We start from the raw sequence: 20303 nt of genomic DNA on the forward strand, positions 1-20303 counted from the left end.
TGTTAGAAGCCATCTATATATATATATATATATATATATATATATATATATATATATATATATTATATTCAAGTAAAGGCAAATTTTTAATAATTCAAAAAATTCATCAAAATTTCCAAAATATAAATTTGTCAAAACTGTGGATAAACTTTATAGACATTGTCCCAAGGAAGATACATATAAAATTTGAAGAGAATCCGACCAGTAGTTTCAGAAAAAAAGATTGTTGAAATCTAGACATTGGTCACCTTGAGTTTGACCCTTCAAGGTCACTCAAGGTCAAAGGTCATTGACCTAAATGAAAGTCCACATATGACTTCCTATCAGTGCTCAATAGTAACTATAATGATATCTCTAACCGTTTACCTGTTATAAACCATCACAGTATGGACCATTATAAGTAAGGGCAAATGTTTAAGATTTCGAAAATTTGTCAAAAATTCTGAATGCAAAATTTCTAAAAACTGTGAACAAATTTTGTGGACATTGTCCCAAGGATGATACATGTAAAATTTGAAATGACAGCAACAAAGAAAACGAAGACGACGACGATGACAACAAAGGCGACAACGAAGACAAGGACGAGGATGAAGACAATGACAAAGACAATGACAAAGACAACGACGAAGACGACAACAAAGACAACAACGGAGACGACAACGAAGACGACAAAGACGATGACAGAGATGAGGACGAAGATGAAGACAACGACGAGGATGAAGACAACGAAGACAACAACGGAAACAACGACGAAGACGATGACGAAGACGATGACGAAGACGATGACGAAGACGATGACGAAGACGATGACGAAGACGACGACGAAGACGACGACGAAGAAGACGATGACAGTGGACACCTTCACAATAACTCATGCCAGTGAGCTGAAACTCCATAAATGTTCAATAAAACACTTTTTTGGAATAATTTCTGATAAATGTGTCCAATCTCAAACTAAGTGAGAGTAAAACTGGAACATTGAATGAACCAGCTGAATCTTGATGTTATCCTGAATCTAACTAAACTAATTCTAACTAAACAGTAAATTGAACTTCCCTAGGTCTATCTATCTATCTATCTATCTATCTATCTATCTATCTATCTATCTATCTATCTATCTATCTATCTATCTATCTATCTATCTATCTATCTATCTATCTATCTATCTATCTATCTATCTATCTATCTATCTAATGTTCATCGTATCTATTTTAGCTATTCTATCTATTTTATGTCTGTCTTATCTATCAATTTTATGTATTTTTCTATCTATCATATCTATTTTATCTATTATATAAATTCTAGCTGTTTTATCTTATCTATCTATTTTATCAATTCTATCTATTTTATCTATCTATTTTATATATTTTATCTATATATCTAGTCTATGTGGTATCACACATGAAATAAGACAAAACAGGTCAATTTAATGACACTTTGACACCAGGAGAATTAAAACCAAGTTTTGAACAGAAACAGCTGCTAGACACTTAAAACTTTTTATGTATCGGAGCTTGAACTTTTGCACTTTTACACGAGTAAGCAAGTTTATCCAGTACCTCTATTTGTACTGAAGTATGTTTACACTCTATCTATCTATCTATCTATCTATCTATCTATCTATCTATCTATCTATCTATCTATCTATCTATCTATCTATCTATCTATCTATCTATCTATCTATCTATCTATCTATCTATCTATCAGTTCATTTACCTCTCGTTTGCTGGTGCGAGCCTCACTCCGGCCCGTCCTGGAAGCCACCGCCCCCCCCTCCTCATCTCCCCCGGTGGTCTTTAAACTCAGCATCCGGTCCCCAGGCTGACAGTGGAGGCTGGAAAACACACGAGCATCTCATTAATGACAAACTGGCTGTATGAGCGGCGTCCGTCATCACAGGTGGGACTGACATCACTTCCAGCGCCGTAACAATGAGGATGACAGTGCGATAATGGAGTCCACACTGCAGCTGTGGAGCAGAGGACGAGGAGGGAGGACATGTCCGTCACAGCGGTGTCACAGTACTACAGAGTCCACGGGAGCAGGATAATGCACATTAAACCATGAAAAGAAGGACTGTCAGGAGGTTTAGGGTCAGCGAGGATCTGAATGAAGCAGCAGCACATCGCATTTACATCATTTAACCCACAGAGGATTAACATTTTAATTTGTTCAGTCGAATTTAGCAGAAAGTTACAAGGTTCTGGGTCTTTTTTTTTTACACCACTGAAGCTGTAACATACAACATATATGCATGAAAATACATAAAAACAATCTGGCTTTTCTTATATATTACATCAGATGTTCCCAATAATGTTTGATATTTAAGTTAATGTCATCAGATGCAGTTCGGTCATGCTAATAATATGTTTGCTGCTTTAGTGTATGCTAATACTATTGGTCAAACATAGATACAACTATAATTAATGTTATTTACTTTATGCTGGTGAGAGTTTGGAATAATATCAGTACAATGGAGATTCCATTTATTCTATTTTATTCAGTTCTATTAGTGATACAGTGGTGCTTCTTTAGTGGTGTTTTTTTCTTTTTCTTTTTTTATTTTACAGACATTACATTACATACAGGTTTATTAAGAAGAAATGCACAATGTATCCAGCTTGGAACTAAAATTGAACATTTTTTGGCCTGATTGTCCACGTAGTTACAAAAAACGTAATAATTTTAACCATTTTAAATGTAATGAAGCCAATAACATAATAAATGATAATGTTACTAGCTGGTTATTACATTATTGGCCTAGAATTTTAAAAAATAAGCCTTTGAAAATGTAATAAATGCAGCTGATGATATAATAATACATAAATAGGACTGCATTTCTTGGAAATAAAATACTTATTTTTTTGCAGTTTTTGTGCAGTTTGCTCATAAAAAATAAGTATATTGGATGGAATAGTCATCATAAACATTATATAAATATATCGATTTCATCGTATTTCTGTTCTATTCATGTCTTCAGTACAGAATGATTTAGTTCAGTTTCATTTTCCTCATTGTGTTGATTATTTTGATTTTTTTGTTCATTCCATTGATTTTTTTTTGTTAATTTTGTTGATAAAGCTGTTCTTTTTTTTTTTTTTTGCGATTTTGTTACATTTTTTATTAAATTTGTAAATTATTTGGGTGCATGTGGCTTATTTTGTTGATTTTTTTGGTAATATAGATTTTTTAGATTATTCTGGTGATTTTTTGCTAATTTTATTGAGAAATTTGACATTTTTGTTGACTATTTTGATAAATTTTGGAAATTATTCTGGTAAATTGTGTTTGTTTTGTTGATTTTTTTGGGGTAAATATACATTTATTTTATTTTGTTGATTTTTTTTAAATAAATCTAATACATTTTCTTTTTGCTGATTTTGTTGATAAGTCTGTTCATTTTGTTGACCATTTTGGTAAATTTTGTTCATTTTGAAAATTATTTTGGTAAATTGTGTTCGTTTTGTTGAAAATTTTTTTGGGTCAATATATTTGTTTATTTTGTTGATTTTTTTTGTTTATTTAACAGATTTTTTTAATTGATTTTGTTTAAAGTCTGTTCCTTTTTTGTTGACTATTTTGGTAAATTTTATTCATTTTGCAGATTATTTCATTCAAAAACTATAATAAACAGTACGTAAAAACATCAATTACATCATATTTCTGTTCTATCCATCTTTCAGGGCTGTGTTTTAATTCAGTTACACCATTTTCCTCATGTATTTGCGCATTAGATGGATACTCAGCTGACTCAGTTCTCCTCAGGCGCTTTAACCGAGCGGCGTTTGGGTTTTTCACATCCATAAACTTATGTAGCTGCTTCATCCGACTGTTTTTCTGCCTGTTCCTGTGACGGGCAGGCAGACAGTCGGCTTTAAGGTCCTGAGAAACAACGCTGCAGATATCTCATTACACCAGCCTTTTGGAATTTCTGGCCTTATTTCGAGGGGGTGGGGGGTTGTTAAGTATTTAGTGTTTTTGTTTCCCAAAAAGGCAAAGCTCGGGTCTGTCTTGCCTGGTGTGAGGGTTGACTTCTGCTGGGTTCAGGACGGGAGGGTTTGGTCTAAAACTGCAGCAGTCGGGTCTAATTCTGTAATTGGGAGGCAGAGCGGCGGCTTTGATCCGGCGTTTTCGTACTGGAGGGGGGGGTGCTGTGGATGTCCTCTGTGCTAATTGTTTGCACATTTACCCTTTTCCCTCTGCCAGGCGCGGTTACAGGGCTGTTAGCAGCAGATTACACGCAAACATACATGAACCGGATCAGACTCTGAGGCAGAAAACCAGCAGATTCATCCACAACTAGAAACTAGACTATGTGGACAAAAGTATTGGGACACGTTGAATTCAGGTGTTTCTTTTCTAACAGGGGTCAGGGATACAAAACAGTAACGACAAATGTCATAATATAGTTTTATATTGTGATAAATATCATTGCATTAGTTAGTTTGGTTTAAATTGTTGTCTTTGCCTCCAAAATGCCTCAGAAATTTGTCTCAACAATGATTTTCTTCATATTTTTTTCGTCCATGATTATGATTTTAAAAGTTCTACCTCAAAAATTTCTAAAATATTTTTGATTCTCTGACTATAAATAACAATTTTCTACCACAACTAACCATCTACTTTCTTCAGATCTCACTTAGGAAGAAAAATCTTCCATTAAATTTTAAGGAAATATTGTTTTGTATCCCAGACCCCTATTAGAAAAGAAACACCTCAATTCAAAATGTCCCAATACTTTTGTCCATATAGTCCACGCCGTGCTGCAAAAATAAACAAATAAGTAATCCACATTTTATGTAATATATTGAAAAAAAAAAAGTTTTATGTGTTTTTTGCATCAAAAAATGTGGTTTGTTACAAATATGGCATTTAAAGGGTTAAAAAATATGACAGTTGTTGAGTATTTGGTTTTTTTGTTTACAGCTCAAGTTGATGAAATACAAAAAAATTTAAAAGTTAAAAACAAACTGTACGAAAAAAATAATGTGACGTTTCCGTCTGTAAATATGTAATATGTGTTTCCGTGTTGTTTCGTAGACGATAAATATAAAGATGATGAATATTGCATTTCATTGGTTAGTTTGGTTTAAATTGATATCTTTGTTTCCAAAATGCCTCAGAGATGATTTTTACTTAATTTTTCTCAGTATTGATTTTTTTTTTATCCATGACTATGATTTTAAATGGCCGACCTCTAAATCCCTAAAATATTTTTCATGCTCTGATTGTAAATAATTTTCTACCACATCTAACCATCTACTTTCTTCACATCTCACTAAGGAAGAAAAATCTCCCATTAAACTTTAAAGAAATATTGATGTTTTTATCTTAAATCAGCATGAACAGGACATCTGACAGCTGTAGCCATGATGTGTGCCAATACTTTTGTCCATATAGTTTAGACTCTTATTAAATCAATTGCCAACTTTGATCAGTATTGATTCATGGGTTCAAGATGTTTTATTTAAGTTAAACCTGCTGAAATGTTTTGAGTCCAGATCTGAAACCCATAGATCTGCACCTCATCATTGCACCGTTTTCAGTTCAGATATTTTAGATTAAAATGAATAAAATACATAATGAATTGATTTACCAAAGGATCAGCTGCTTATTTGTGAATATGGTAATTATTGTGTTTATTTATTGTTTATTTCATTAATTTTTTTTTTGTTCATCTCATTAATTTTTGTTGCTTATTTTTGCTCATTTTGTTAATTTATTATTCATTTTGTTCATTATTGTGTTAATTTTTTCCCCTTATGTTGGTTCTTTTGGTAAGTTTTGCTCATTTTGTTTAGTTTGTTGATTGCTTTGTCTTCATTTTGTGGATTATTTCAGCTATTTTGGTTCACTTTTTGGCTTATTTTGGTTGTTTTTATATATTTATTGTTCATTTTTTTTGAATTATTTCTTCATTTTTTGTTCATTTTCTTGATTGTTTTAGTAAATCTCATTAATTTTTTGTTAATTTGGTTTATTATTTTGTTGTTCTTTGATAACTTTGGTGACTTTTTATCATTTTTATTCAATTTTTTTTCTTTTTTCATGCTTATTTTGTTTGTTTTAAGGCATCATACATCAAATAAAAAATGAACCATATCATTTCAATCTGATTCCTTATTGAACTTTCTTATTTAAATCATTACTTGCTGATTTTTCACCATTTTCTTCCATTTCATCCAACCCCATCTAATCCAGAGAACATCCCACAGACAAACCAACACTGGCAGCTTTTATTGGTCCCAGCTCTGCCTGTTGTTAAAGTCTGTTTCTGACCTTCTGTTCTGGCTCTGGTTCTTGTCGTCTGCTGAAGTCTGGATGTTTTCTGGATCTGGATCAGACTCCTGGGGTCTGGGGTTTCCATTCTCCTCCGAGTCCGAGGAGTTGACGAGACCGCGTCGATTCAGAGTCGGACTGAGGTAAACGGGAACATCGTCTATGAAACAACACAAAAACACATTACATTTTTACAGAAGGAAACATATTTATTTTCATACAATTTGTTTTTAACTTTTTAGATTTTCTTGCATTTTATTAACTTGAGCTGTAAACAAAAATACCAAATACTCAATAACCGTCATATTTTTTAACCCTTTAAATGTCATATTTGTAAACAAACCGCATTTTTTGATGCAAAAAACACATAAAACTTTTTTTTTTTTTTAGTATATTACAGAAAATTTGGATTGCTTATTTTTGGATTTTTGCAGCATGGCATACACTATATGGACAAAAGTATTGGGACATATTGAATTCAGTTGTTTCTTTTCTAACAGGGGTCTGGAATACAAAACAATATTTCCTTAAATTGTAATGGAAGATTTTTCTTCCTAAGTGAGATGTGAATAAAGTAGATGGCTAGTTGTGGTAGAAAATGATAATTTACTGTCACAGCAGGAATTTAGAGGTAGAACATTTAAAATCATTGTCATGGACAAAAAAACAAACATAAAGAAAATCATGTTGAGAGAAATTTCTGAGGCATTTTGGAAGCAAAGATAACAATTAAAACCAATGCAGTGATATTTATCCCAATATAAAACTATATTATGAGATTTGTTGTTATTGTTTTGTATCTCAGACCCCTGTTAGAAAAGAAACACCTGAATGCAACATGTCCCAATACTTTTGTCCATTTAGCGTATGTCAATGATTAACAGCAACACTGGTTAATATATACTATTATTTTTTGTGCTAAATCAAATGTTACATTTCTACTGTTTTAAATGTGCTGATTTTAGTGCCTGGATCAGAATAAAAAAAAACACGCAAAAATGAACAACTTTAAAATTCTGCCCTAATACAAATTGTGCAAAAATAATATGAGATTTTATATCATGAAGAATAAAGTGTGCATAATATGCTACCCTGGATACCAGAAGGTTAAAGCAGAAAAACATTAGAATGGTTTCAACAGGTTAAAGGTGCAGATGCCAGTGTGTTCCTACAGTTTCTATGGAAATGTTAAAACCAACGTGTTCTATTCCACATGACGGCTAATTAATCACAGAGAAACAACAACAAGAGGCATTTTGTTAACTTCATCTGCAGCAATGAGAGAGGATTAAACAGAAACAGGAGCTTTATAGTTCAGACTAATGTCTCCAAATGTTTGAGATAAACTGAAAGATGAAGTGTTTTCTTTACAGGTTGACTTTTAAGCCTTCTCTTCCTTAAACTAAATAAACTCCTTACATTTTCAGTATTGATTAATACTGGTTTTTACCGATACTGGATACTGAAAGTAAACTAATTAACAAATGATTTAGTTGATTAGTTTAGTCAGTTTGTGTTTTTGTTTTGTTTGCTTGAGTTGTTTTTGCTCATTTTGTTCATTATTTTCTTTACTTTGTTGATTATTGCGATAAATTTTGTTAATTCTGTCTATTATTTTCACAATTTTTTTTTTTTCATTTTGTTGATTGTTTTGGTAAATTTTATTTATTATATTGACAATTTTGGTTATTTTGGCTCATTTTGATTGTTTGTTTTTTGTTTTTTTTTGCATTTTGTCGATTTTTTTGTTCATTCATTGTTCATTTTGTTGATTATTTCTTCATTTTTTTCATTTTCTTGATTGTTTGAGTACATTTTTTAAATTACTTTTGTTCATTATTTTGTTTTTTTTTATAACTTTGGTAATTTTTGATCATTTGTTGTTATTTTTAATTCATTTTGTTAGTTACTTTCATTCGTTTTCGATCATTTTGTTAATAATTCTCTACATTTCTCAACTTTTATGCACATTTTGATCATTTTGTTGATTGCTTTGTTAATTTTGGTTAATTTAGTTGTTCATTTTCTTCATTTTCATTTATGATCACAATTTGATCAGTTATATAAACTACAAACTCTTATAAATTTTGCTCAGAGCTGGATGATGCAGCCAAAAAACCTAGATTCTGTTCGATGTTGATGATGAGCAATTTCAATTTCTTTTATGCAAGAAGGTTCTGCAGAGGAATTATCTAAATTTATAGAAGTTTTTCATGATTTTCAGGAAGATAAAACCTGGTATAACGGACTGATTTCAGTCTCTGCTGAGCTCTATCTCTGCTGGACTTCCACCCTGGATGGAGCGTCTTTCATTAGACGCCGTCCTGTTTGTTATTGTCTGATTTGTCTTCTCAGGGACCTTTGTGGGCCCTCAGTGGCTCTAATAAATCGGCCCCTGGGCTCAGTCAGCAGGAGTGAATCCACACCTTATTACAGGACCTCTGCAGACCCTGCAATAAATCTGAGGCCAGATGTGAGCTGGTGTCCACTTTGGCTCATTTTCATTCTTATTTTAGCTGTTTTGGCTCATTTTGTGTGTTATTTGGTTAATTTATTATTCATTTTTTGATAAGTTTGTTCATATTTATTCCTTTTGTTGATTATTTTGTTCATTTTGTTGATAAATCTGTTCATTTTTATTGACTATTTTGGTAAATGTTGGTCTTTTTCATTGATTATTTAATTAATTCATCCATTTTGGTTCATTTTGTTATTTAGGGCTATTTAGTTGCTTATTCTGATAAGTTTTACTCCTTGTCTTCATTATTTTGTTCAATTATGCTTGCTTTTGTTGACTACTTTGGTACATTTTGTTGATTAGTTTAGTCATTTTTGTGCATTTTGTTGTTGTTAGTTGTTTTTGCTAATTTTGCATGCTATTTTGTCCATTTATTGTTCATTTTTGATTATTTTGTTCATTTTTGTTCATTTCATTGATAATTATGTTGTTTTTTTGTTCATTTCATTGATCACTTTGCTGATTTTTTGTTAATTTAGGTTTTTTTTGTTCATTTTGTTAATTAGTTTAGCCATTCTGATTCATTTTGTTGCTGATTTTGGTTCTTCTTGTTCAATTTGTTGGTAACTTGTTCCTTTATTCTTAATTTTCTGATTAGTTTGTTCTTTTTTGATTGAATTCTAAATTAATTTTGTTTTTTTGTTTTGTGCTTATTGTTGACTTGTTGTTCATTTGTCGGGGTTAGTACCTGTCCATCGCTGACCATGAGCTCATTAGGGCCGGTTTAAGAGTTCTTTTATGGATCGGGTCTAATGATCTGTTTTTACGATGCCTGACGGTCACACAAACGCCTTCCTGAACATCCCTCAGAGTGTTTATGTTACTCAACTTCCTGCTAAAACAAAAACTCCTTCAGCCGGTTTCCAGAAACACAAACACGACCCACATTCTTGGTCAAACAAGGGTTAAATGGAGAGTGTAAATAACATCTGCATGGCGTTAGGACAGGAAATGGCGGACGAGAAAGACCGCCGTCCCTACAGTATCTGTCATGTGTGTTTTCTGTGGTGCACCTGCAGCCGTGAGCTCTGGGCTGGGGGGGTCCGGGTCGGCAACGGTCCACATGGGGGTTGTATTCACCCCCCCACCCCGCTGACTGTCCTGCCATCGACTGGACGCTGTAGTGCTCTCTGAGGATGGCACAGTAGCGGCCATCTTGGGTGGACTGGGTTCCTGATGTTTGGATAAAAAACACAAATACATTATTATTATTATTACTGTTGTTGTTGTTGTTGTTATTATTATTAATAATAATAATTATTTACTTACTATTACCATTACTGCAATCATCATTACTATTGATATTGACGTCATTGTTACGACTACTATTACTACGATTATTTTTATTGCTTTTATTATCATCATTATTATTATTATTATTATTATTATTATTATTATTACTATTATTATTATTATTATTATTATTATTATTATTATTATTATTATTATTTATTAGTACTGGTCTGTCTAATGTACAATTGCTTGCTTTTACTACTGTTTTTTTATGGTTATTTCTGTTATCACTACTTACTTTTTCCTTTTTATAGTCTTTTAATTCCTTTTGTATCCGTATTTCAGTTTTGCTCATCTAATCTAATCTAATCTAATCTAATCTAATCTAATCTAATCTAATCTAATCTAATCTAATCCAAAAATCAATCAGGGAAACAGCTGAAAGTATCAGAAAAGCAGTTTAAAAAACACACAAATCAAACATAATAAATAAATAAATAAATAAATATCCCAATTTTTATTTAGTATATTGAAAAAAAAAAAGTTTTTTGGTGTTTTTTGCCTCCAAAAATATAGTGTTTGCATGACAAATATGGCATTTAAAGGGTTAAAAAACACGACAGTTATTGAGTCTTTGGTATCTTTGTTTATGGCTCAAGTAAAATACAAAAAAATGTAAAAAAAAAAAAAAAAAAAATTAAAAACTGTGGAAAAAAATGTGACATTAATACTGCACTGCGTAGATTATGCAATTTTGGTGGTTATGACAGGCCTCTATGGGTGGGATCAAGAAAATAAACTGGTGATGGATGTGAAATATTAAAATATAAGAAGCAGCGTAAAGTGAAAAAAAACAAAAAACAACTGTATGAAAAAGTTTTTGCCATTTCTGCGTCACTGTGCAGATAATACGCTGTCGGTGGTTAAAGGGCTTATATTCCAAACACCACAGGGTTAAATACATTGAGTTGATTTTTGCGTCGTTACCTGGGCAGAAACAGTCTCCACTTTGCGTTTTTTCTTCTGGTTTTGCTTGTTCGTTTTTAGATAAACCACCAGCTGTTCACTCCACCTGGTAAAGACACAAAACTCTTAGAAATATGACAAAACTGATGATGATGTGTATGATGTGGCTGATACTGACCCGTTGATGATCTCTTTACTGTCTCCGCGGATGAATATTTCCTGTTCGGGCGTTACGATGCAGAGTGCGTTTCTTTGACCTGTCCTCGGTTCGGCGTCTGCGATGTCGGTGCAGAGGTTCATGTTCACCGTCCCCTGGGGTAAAGTACTCGGCTGCAGGAGAATCAGCAAAGATGAACCAGTGTCACATCATAACAATAATATTATCCCAGAAACTAAAAAGAGAATAAAACACTGTTGATGAGCCTTCACAAAGACAAATCATCTTTCTCTGCAAAAACTATTTGGACGGTCAGAGGCTCTGTTGTTACCATGGAAACACTGTCATCTTCTACAACGTTGATTCAACAGTAAAACCCATGGAGTTGGATCAATGACAATGGATGGAGACACTTGGTTTATGTTCAGTTAATGATAGATTTTACTGAAAAAGTCCGTTTTTCTTCAGTTTTCTCTGTTTTGATGTAATAACCTTTGAATTTACTCTGAGCTTTTATGAACATCTACATGATCAGTGAATCAAATATACAAAAATACCTGATTTTGACAGAAAAAACACAAAATACAGAGGATAATATTATAATAAATGGTGGTAAATCACTTAAGAAAGGTTCAATAGAGAGAAAAATAGCGCTGGGGTCTTTATGGGTTAAACTATATAATGTGAACTCATGAACCATCACATCGACCCTGTATTAATGGAGCATTTTCCAGTGGTCTATGTTTGAGGTTTGAGGGATCACAGATGGGGTGGGGTGGGGGGTGGGGGGGTGCATTAAAGGACTCACTAAGCCCAAATCATCTGTTGTGGTTCTGCTGTCGACATCTGGCCTAAAGCTGCAGCTCACTGTAAATGCACAGAACACCAGGATTACTGTTCAGCGCTGGAGGTCGACCAACATGGGTTTTTCTGAGGCTGATATTTGAGGCCGATATTTAAGGCTGTTTTTTTTGTCAATGATCAAAACCATCAACTGATGTAAACTGTTTAATACCTGATGATCCACTAATCCTATCAATACATGTAAATAATTGGTGTAAAATACAGTTTGTCATCCTCTCATGGTCATCAGATATGACCCATTTGGACGTTCAGTGGCTCAGTAGTTACTGTGGAAACACCATCATCTTCTATAACAGGGGTGTCAAACTCATTTTAGTTCAGGGGCCACTTTCAGCCAAATTTGATCTCCAGTGGGCCAGACCAGTAAAATAATAACAGTGAAAAAAGTAAAATTCCATTATGATCAGGTTTACATCTACAAAGTTTCTTCGAAAATGTAAATAACACGAATAACTTGAATTGTCTTAAGAAAAAAAGAGCAATTTTTAACAATATTCTGCCTCGGTTTATTAATTTATCATTTACACATGTGTATTACAATCGAACAAAACATTTAGTAACAGGCAGAATATTGGTAAAATTGCATTGACTTTTTGTAAGACATTTCCGTTTGTTCATATTTGTTCAGGTTATTCATGTTTTTTGTAAAAGTCTAGTTTGGTAATGTACACATTTTCATGTAATTTTACTTTTTTTCACCAAAAAAACAAAGAAAATTTTGGGTTGTCATTATTTATAGGTTATTATGATAATATTTTACTGGTTCTGACCCACTTGAAATCTAATTGGACTGTATGTGTCTGTACGTGGAACCTGAATTAAAATGATTTTGACACCACTGATTGTTAATATCATCGGATTTGGCCCCCGGGCCGCATGTTTGACACCTGTGTTCTATAACATTGATTCACCAGTAAAACCCATGGACAGTGGATGGAGACACTTGTTTTTAGTTCAGTTATTGATATCTTTGCTAAAAAAAAGTCCCTTTTTCTTCAGTTTTCTCTGTTTCGGATACAATAACCCTCAACTTTAAACTGAGCTTTAATGAACATCTACATGATCAGTAAATTAAATACAGGAAAAAACATGATTTTCGCCGAAAAAAAAAAGCAAAATACAGATGATAATATTATAATAAATGGTGACAAATAATTTAAGAAAGGTTAAATCTAGATGAGAAATTCATTTGGGAACTGTCACAAAAATAGCACTGGGTCTTTATGGGTTAAACACATTGGCCCTAAAATACAACTGAAACACTCAGATAATTAGGATTTTTAAGCATCAATATAAATGAAATTATTAATACACATACACATAGTACTGTTTTAACCCACACAGGTGCCTGATCAAATATCTCATAACATTTTTACTACTAATCAAATACTGGCTTTCACAAAAAAAACATTAAGGCCAATGCCCAATATTGAAAAAAATCAATATATCAGCCCGATATATATCTCCCAGCCGATTTATCTGTCTTCCTCTATTCAGTTCCACCTTCCAACTGTCTCTGGGTTCAGTTTCTCACCAGTTCGTCCAGTGCGAAGCTCAGGCTGCCGTGTTCGTACAGGATGAAGAAACGCCGCTGCCATTTCTGTCGTTAAAACACATAAAAAGAGTCAGAACGCAGTGTCAGACTGTGAATGTGAATCTGAGATCTGGTCCGTCCAGCCTCACCCTTGACCTCTGCATGGGGTTGTCGAAGTCCGTCCCCTCAGGGGCCAAACAGAGCCAGCCCCCATAGACTGGTTTGGCCTGAGGAAAAGGAGGAGAGAGGACGGTTAGAGGGTGGATGTACGCGTCTGTTTGGACTCAACAAACACATACTGGATAAAAAAAGTAGATATTTGACATGTTCACAAACACAGACATCTACTTTCACCAGCAAAACACATGCGTTCGCTGCAGATTTCAGACCTAAACCTGAGAGAAAATGTGATAAAGATGAGCCGCTTGGGTTTTTGCATAAAACGCACACACTAAAAATGTGAAAGAACATGTTAAAAAGCATGAAAATACACATTATTTCACCAAACGCTGATTCCTGAGTGTAAAATATGAATTCTGTGGAGCCGTCTGTTGGGTTTGTGAAAGTCTTACATGTAATCTGTTGTCATTTTCTGCAAATAAATGCTGCTAATAAAGTTAATAACACATCAAAACACATACTCTCACTGCAGATTTCAGACCTGAACCTGAGAGAAAAGGTGATGAAGACGAGCCGACTGGATTTTTGCATAAAACGCACACACTAACAATATGAAACAACATGTAAAAAAAACTGTGAAAAACTTACATGTAAACTGTTGTCATTTTCTGCAAATAAATTAACCTTTATTTAACCGGGACATAAAAAGAAACTCATTGAGATTAAAGATCTATTTTGCAGTAGCGTCCTGCCCAAGACAGCAGCAGCAGAAGTTACAGAAAATAGAGGTTCCATCTATACATCAACACTAAAAATGTACATAAAATACATGATAAAACTCAGTTCTAAATGAAAACATAAAACACTAAACTAAAAATATACACATAAAACAGCATCAATAATTTAAAAGGTACTAAAAGTTTACAACAATGTTCCTTAAAAGCATCTCAAAGCCAAACCTGAATTCAATCAGTTAAAAAAAAACTTAAAATCCAGATTTATCCTTTTCCCATTCAGTTAAAATGACTTTGAATGTATTTAAAGAGACCAGTTCCTTCAGTTTTATCTTTTTTAATCTAAATGCTCTTAATAAAGTCAATAAATAAATCAAAACACATCCTCTCGCCGCACATTTCAGACCTAAACCTGATTGAAAACCTCTGGAAATTGATAAAGTTGAGCTGCTTGGATTATTGCATAAAATACACACACTAATAATGTAAAAGAACATGTTTAAAAAACATGAAAATACAGGTTATTTCACCAAATACTGATTTCTGAATGTAAAATATGAATTCTGTGCAGTCGTCTGTTGAGTTTGTGAAACACTTATGTGCCCTGAAGGTCTTTCTGCAAGAAAATATTAGGTTTTTCATTAAATAGTGCATCATTTAGAATAGTTTTACACCATTTTAATTATGATATATGTGACTAAGTATTAGAAATGCATCCAAAAAAAAAAAAAGGTCTTGATGATCTGGATTTTACATTCATCTGTTGTGATTTTCTGTAAATAAATACTGTTAATAAAGTTAATAAACACATCAAAACACACATTGTTGCTGCAGATTTCAGACCTGAAACTGATTGAAAACATGATGAAGATGAGCTGCTTGGATATTTACATAAAAATATAAAACTAATAATGTGAAAGACTGGTGTGGAACAGGTCAAATAGCATAAAAATACAAGTTATTTCACCATAAATTGACTTCTGAATGTAAAATATGAATTCTCTGCAAGTATCTGTTGGGTTTGTGGAAGACTTAAGGTCCTTCTGCAAGAAAATATTCTATTTTTCATCAAAAAATACAGAGTTTAGAACAGTTTTGGACCACTTATATCATGATGTATGTGAACAAGAATTTGGAAATGCATCAAATATATCCAAACAAGTCTTGACAGTCTTAATTGTACATTAATCTGTTATCAAATCTGAAAAAAAAAAAAAAAGTTATAGCTGAAGGTATTTTATTTGGAAATTGAAAAAAGTGTCGTAAAAGAAAACGATGCAACAGGACAGAACACGTTTCCTTCTGTGGTTTCCATCTCACTAATATTAGTCTACAGCCTGGTATATTTCACAACATGTTAGAAATGAGATGAAATGTACTGGATTTGTAATAAAAACAGATTTTCAGTGCAGGTTGAGCAACACGGCTGAAATTACAGGGCACAAAGGAGCAGGGGACAGACAGTAATAACATATCTGAACAATGTGAGGCATGTAGGAAGAGGCTGCCATCCTTACATCATCCATGACATGACGGAGCTGCAGGAACAACCACAACCTACTCTCATGTGCATCTACTCACACATATTAATGCAATAAACATCTGTGTTCAGAAGGATCGATGAGTAATCGAACAGAGTAAAAGGTAAATGTATTGTCTGGTATCCACCTAGGCATTAAAAATAAGACATTTTCTGATTTAGCATGAGGCTGGAGGAGAAAAATACCATTAATGCAACTTAAATCTTCTTGTCTTAAGGGTTTATTTAGGCTCTAATTAAAAACATACAATAAATATTATGCATATGTTCCTAAAATGTCTCATATTTGTCATGTTCTGAGCATAAAAACAGCTTAAAACCACAAATAACCAACTTTTACATTGACAAATTTAACACTTCTGCTATCACAAATCCCTCCAAGTATGGATTTACCACATAAATTGGTATCTGTGCAGGGTTTTTATTTATTTATACCCCTGTTTTCTTTCTTTTAGGACCATCATTCAGAGATGTTTCTGAATGGATTTCATTTAATAAGATTTTCATGCTTCTTTTACTGATTAATATTCATATTCTGATTAAAATATTCATTTATTTTGTTATAAAATTAATCCTATATCTATTTTATTCTTATTTGTTGGCTATAATATTTTTTTTTCTGCTACATAACTTATTTAATTTAATACTTTTTACTTTTACTTAATGGATAAATGGTTGATTCAAGAGCAAACAAGTAAAGTCTGGGTTTGAACAAAGAAGAAAACAGTTTAAGAAATTAGTTAGAAAAAAGTATTTTCAGATAAAACCATAAACCACAGCTGTATCTCTTTTTTTTTTTTAATGAATAAAAGTGTGTTTTCTTACCTGCTCCATGTCCTGGTCGTTGAGCAGATGCAGTTCCCGGGACTTGAAACAGTTCTGACATTTACTTTTATTGAAAATATTCGCTTGGAATTTGTTGCAGGGACTCGTGACCTTTTCCCCGGACATGTTGGAGGCTCCTCCGCGGTCAATCCGCCGCACACAGCCCGCTCCTCCGCCCCGACCGGAGCCGCTTCACCCTCCGAAAACAGCTGTCAAACACGGATCATCTACGCCGTGTTGACGCTGGTAGTCATGGCAAAACCCACCGACAATGAACGCAACGCAACTTCCGGCGGAGACTTTCAAAATAAACGCAACCTGTAGTTCTGTGAAAGACCGAAAATAAGGCGAAAACATGTAAAAATACACGAAAACTCCAAAAATAAAAGTACCAATACTAAACAAAAAGTAAAAGTACTAATACACGCTGTGAAAATACTCAGCTACAAGTAAAAGTACGAATAAAAGTTCTTAAAATACTCAATTACAGGTCAAAGTACTGACTAATACACGCTATAAAAAGACTCAACTACATGTAAAAGTATGAATACACTGTGTGGAAATACTCAATTACAAGTAAAAGTACTAATAGGCTGTCAAAAACATTCAACTACAAGTAAAAGTACTAATACAAGCTGTCAAAAACATTCAACTACAAGTAAAAGTACTAATACAAGCTGTCAAAAACATTCAACTACAAGTAAAAGTACTAATACAAGCTGTCAAAAACATTCAACTACAGGTAAAAGTACTGAGACATGCTGTGAAAACACTCAACTACAAGTAAAAGTATGAATAAAAGTTCTTAAAATACTCAATTACATGTCAAAGTACTTATACACACTATAAAAAAAAACACTCAACTATGTGTAAAAGTATGAGTACATAGTATGAAAATACTCAGTTACTAGTAAAAGTACTAATACAAGCTGTCAAAAATATTTAACTACAAGTAAAAATACTAATACAAGCTGTCAAAAATATTCAATTACAAGTAAAAGTACTAGTACAAGCTGTCAAAAATATTTAACTACAAGTAAAAGTACCAATACAAGCTGTCAAAAATATTCAATTACAAGTAAAAGTGCTAATACAAGCTGTCAAAAATATTTAACTACAAGTAAAAGTACTAATACAAGCTGTCAGAAATATTCAATTACAAGTAAAAGTACCAATACAAACTGTCAAAAATATTCAACTACAGGTAAAAGTACTAATACACGCTGTGAAAACACTTAGCTACAAGTAAAAGTACAAATAAAAGTTCTTATAGTACTCAATTACATGTCAAAGTACTAATACATGCTATAAAAAACACTCAACTACATGTAAAAGTATGAATACATAGTGTGAAAATATTCAATTACAAGTAAAAATACTAATACAAGCTGTCAAAAACATTCAACTACAGGTAAAAGTACTAACACACATTGTGAAAACACTCAAATACAAGGTACAAATACACCGTGACAAACAATTATAATTCAAAGTACTAATATACACTATAAAAAATAATAAACTACCAGTAAAAGTACAAAATCACACTGTGATAACATACAAGTAAAAGTACTAATACAAGCTGTCAAAAATATTGAACTGCAGGCAAACGTACTAATACACATTGTGAAAGCACTCAAATACAAGGTACAAAAACATGTGTAACCAATTATAATTCAAAGTACTAATATACACCATAAAAAAAAGAATAATAAAATACTAGTAAACGTACAAGTAGACACTGTGACAACACTTATATACAAGTAACAGTACTTATACAAGGTGTCAAAATACTGATTTTAATGTTACTACATGAATATTTATTATAATTTTGGTTTGTTAAAATATTTAAAATAAATAGCTGTTTCTAGCGCCCTCTAGTGGACACAGTGCATAACTACATGTACTGGTTTCGTATTTTATTGTTAGAGTATAAAGCAGAAGTACATGTTATATTGTCTTATTTCTAACTTGACACAATTAACCGCTGCTGTACTTACTTATTGTAGCCGCTAGGGGGCGGAATATGACTTAAAACCATAGTTTGTGGTTAAAAATCTTCGTTTAACGCACTTTTTTCTTGAACAGAAAACTTAGCCGATGTTGCTGATACTACATGTAGCAGGACATGGACGCAGGAAAACTGTAGCTGCGACTTTTTAAAATGTAACTTTCAGTCAACTGCAGCAACTAAGCAGGCTAATGTAGCTTATATTAGCATACCGCTAGCTAACAATAACTGTACAGATTTACAAATAATATTTCACTCACTTAGTTTACATGAACAATGTTTTCTCTTTGATTCTAATCTGGATTTATTTATGCAGAACCCGAAACTTCAATCGCTCTATGATTATATTGTAATATTTAATATGCTGCTCTGTTGTAGCCAAAGTGGATAATGACAAATAAAATGCTGCTCGAATAGCGTCAATAGTGTAGAGGTACTTCCGGTTGGCTCCTTCAAAATAAAAGGTACTTATCGAGGAGCAATTACTTAATTCTACAAACCTTGTATCTGATCTGAGGAATGTGATATATTTCGGAGGCAGATCAGATTAAAGATAAATATTTACTGTCATTTTAAAGATGAGGGTTTTAATTTAAAGGAGCAGAAACTGATCAGATCCAACAAACCGTAGTGGAGAAAAAGAGCCTGTTAGTGAGATACACATTAGACAATAAAAGTCTAAATGAAAAATACATACATAGTTATTTATAAGAACAGTCCTCAAATAGTTAAAGTGTCCTTTTTTTTTTTTTTTTTTTTTTTTTTTTTTTTTTATGAACCATCAAAAATGGTATAAATGAAGAATTTCTCAAAACTGGATTTTCTTGATGTGGGGGAAAAAAAGAATAAATAATTTAAAAAAAAAGACTGAAATGATTGTGTTCATTTGGATTCAATGAGTGAAAACCAGCAAAATTCAGTAAATCAAAATGAACAAAGTAGTCAAGAAAATTATCTCATAAACAAATTCAATCAATAAAATGTGCAAAAATGTAGAAAATAATCAACAACATGAAAAACCTAGTTAACTGCTCCAAGAAATAGTGATTTTTCAAAAATTGTCACATATTAATTCTAATTAATGTTCAAATTATTCAGTGTCAGAAAAACACAAACATTACAGATGTCTATATGCAGCAGTTACACATCAACAATAATGTGTCACCAATAATATTAACAATAATAATAATAATAATAATAATAATAATAATAATAATAATCTGTCAGTCACATGGACCAAACCAGGATTTTTATTGGAAAAAAAATTGACTAATACTTCTTTATGTAAATTTTTTCAGTCAAGACTTTGACTTATAAAACAGTATTTTTTGTAATTTTACTGTTAAGACAAAAAGAATGATAGATAAACTAATTAACATGTGTAAAAACAAACAAACAAAAAAATCTATCTATCTATCTATCTATCTATCTATCTATCTATCTATCTATCTATCTATCTATCTATCTATCTATCTATCTATCTATCTATCTATCTATCTATCTATCTATCTATCTATCTATCTAT

General features: G+C 32.5%; 1 protein-coding gene across 1 annotated transcript in view; it reads right to left on the bottom strand.

Moving 5' to 3' along the window:
* Positions 1 to 16982, bottom strand: part of LOC115423999 (myosin phosphatase Rho-interacting protein-like) — a 42431-nt gene extending 25449 nt beyond the window's left edge. Inside the window, exons 1-8 of the mRNA XM_030141059.1 lie at positions 16771 to 16982; positions 13701 to 13778; positions 13552 to 13617; positions 11175 to 11326; positions 11018 to 11102; positions 9811 to 9970; positions 6280 to 6439; positions 1717 to 1834 (exon numbers count right to left, since the gene is read on the bottom strand). Coding sequence (XP_029996919.1) covers positions 1717 to 1834; positions 6280 to 6439; positions 9811 to 9970; positions 11018 to 11102; positions 11175 to 11326; positions 13552 to 13617; positions 13701 to 13778; positions 16771 to 16896 — 945 coding nt within the window. The 5' untranslated portion in view covers positions 16897 to 16982. The remainder of the gene's footprint in view (positions 1 to 1716; positions 1835 to 6279; positions 6440 to 9810; positions 9971 to 11017; positions 11103 to 11174; positions 11327 to 13551; positions 13618 to 13700; positions 13779 to 16770) is intronic.
* Between the last annotated feature and the right edge of the window lie 3321 nt (positions 16983 to 20303).

This window comes from Sphaeramia orbicularis, chromosome 8 (assembly GCF_902148855.1).
Source record: "Sphaeramia orbicularis chromosome 8, fSphaOr1.1, whole genome shotgun sequence".
NCBI classification, from domain to species: Eukaryota; Metazoa; Chordata; class Actinopteri; order Kurtiformes; family Apogonidae; genus Sphaeramia; species Sphaeramia orbicularis.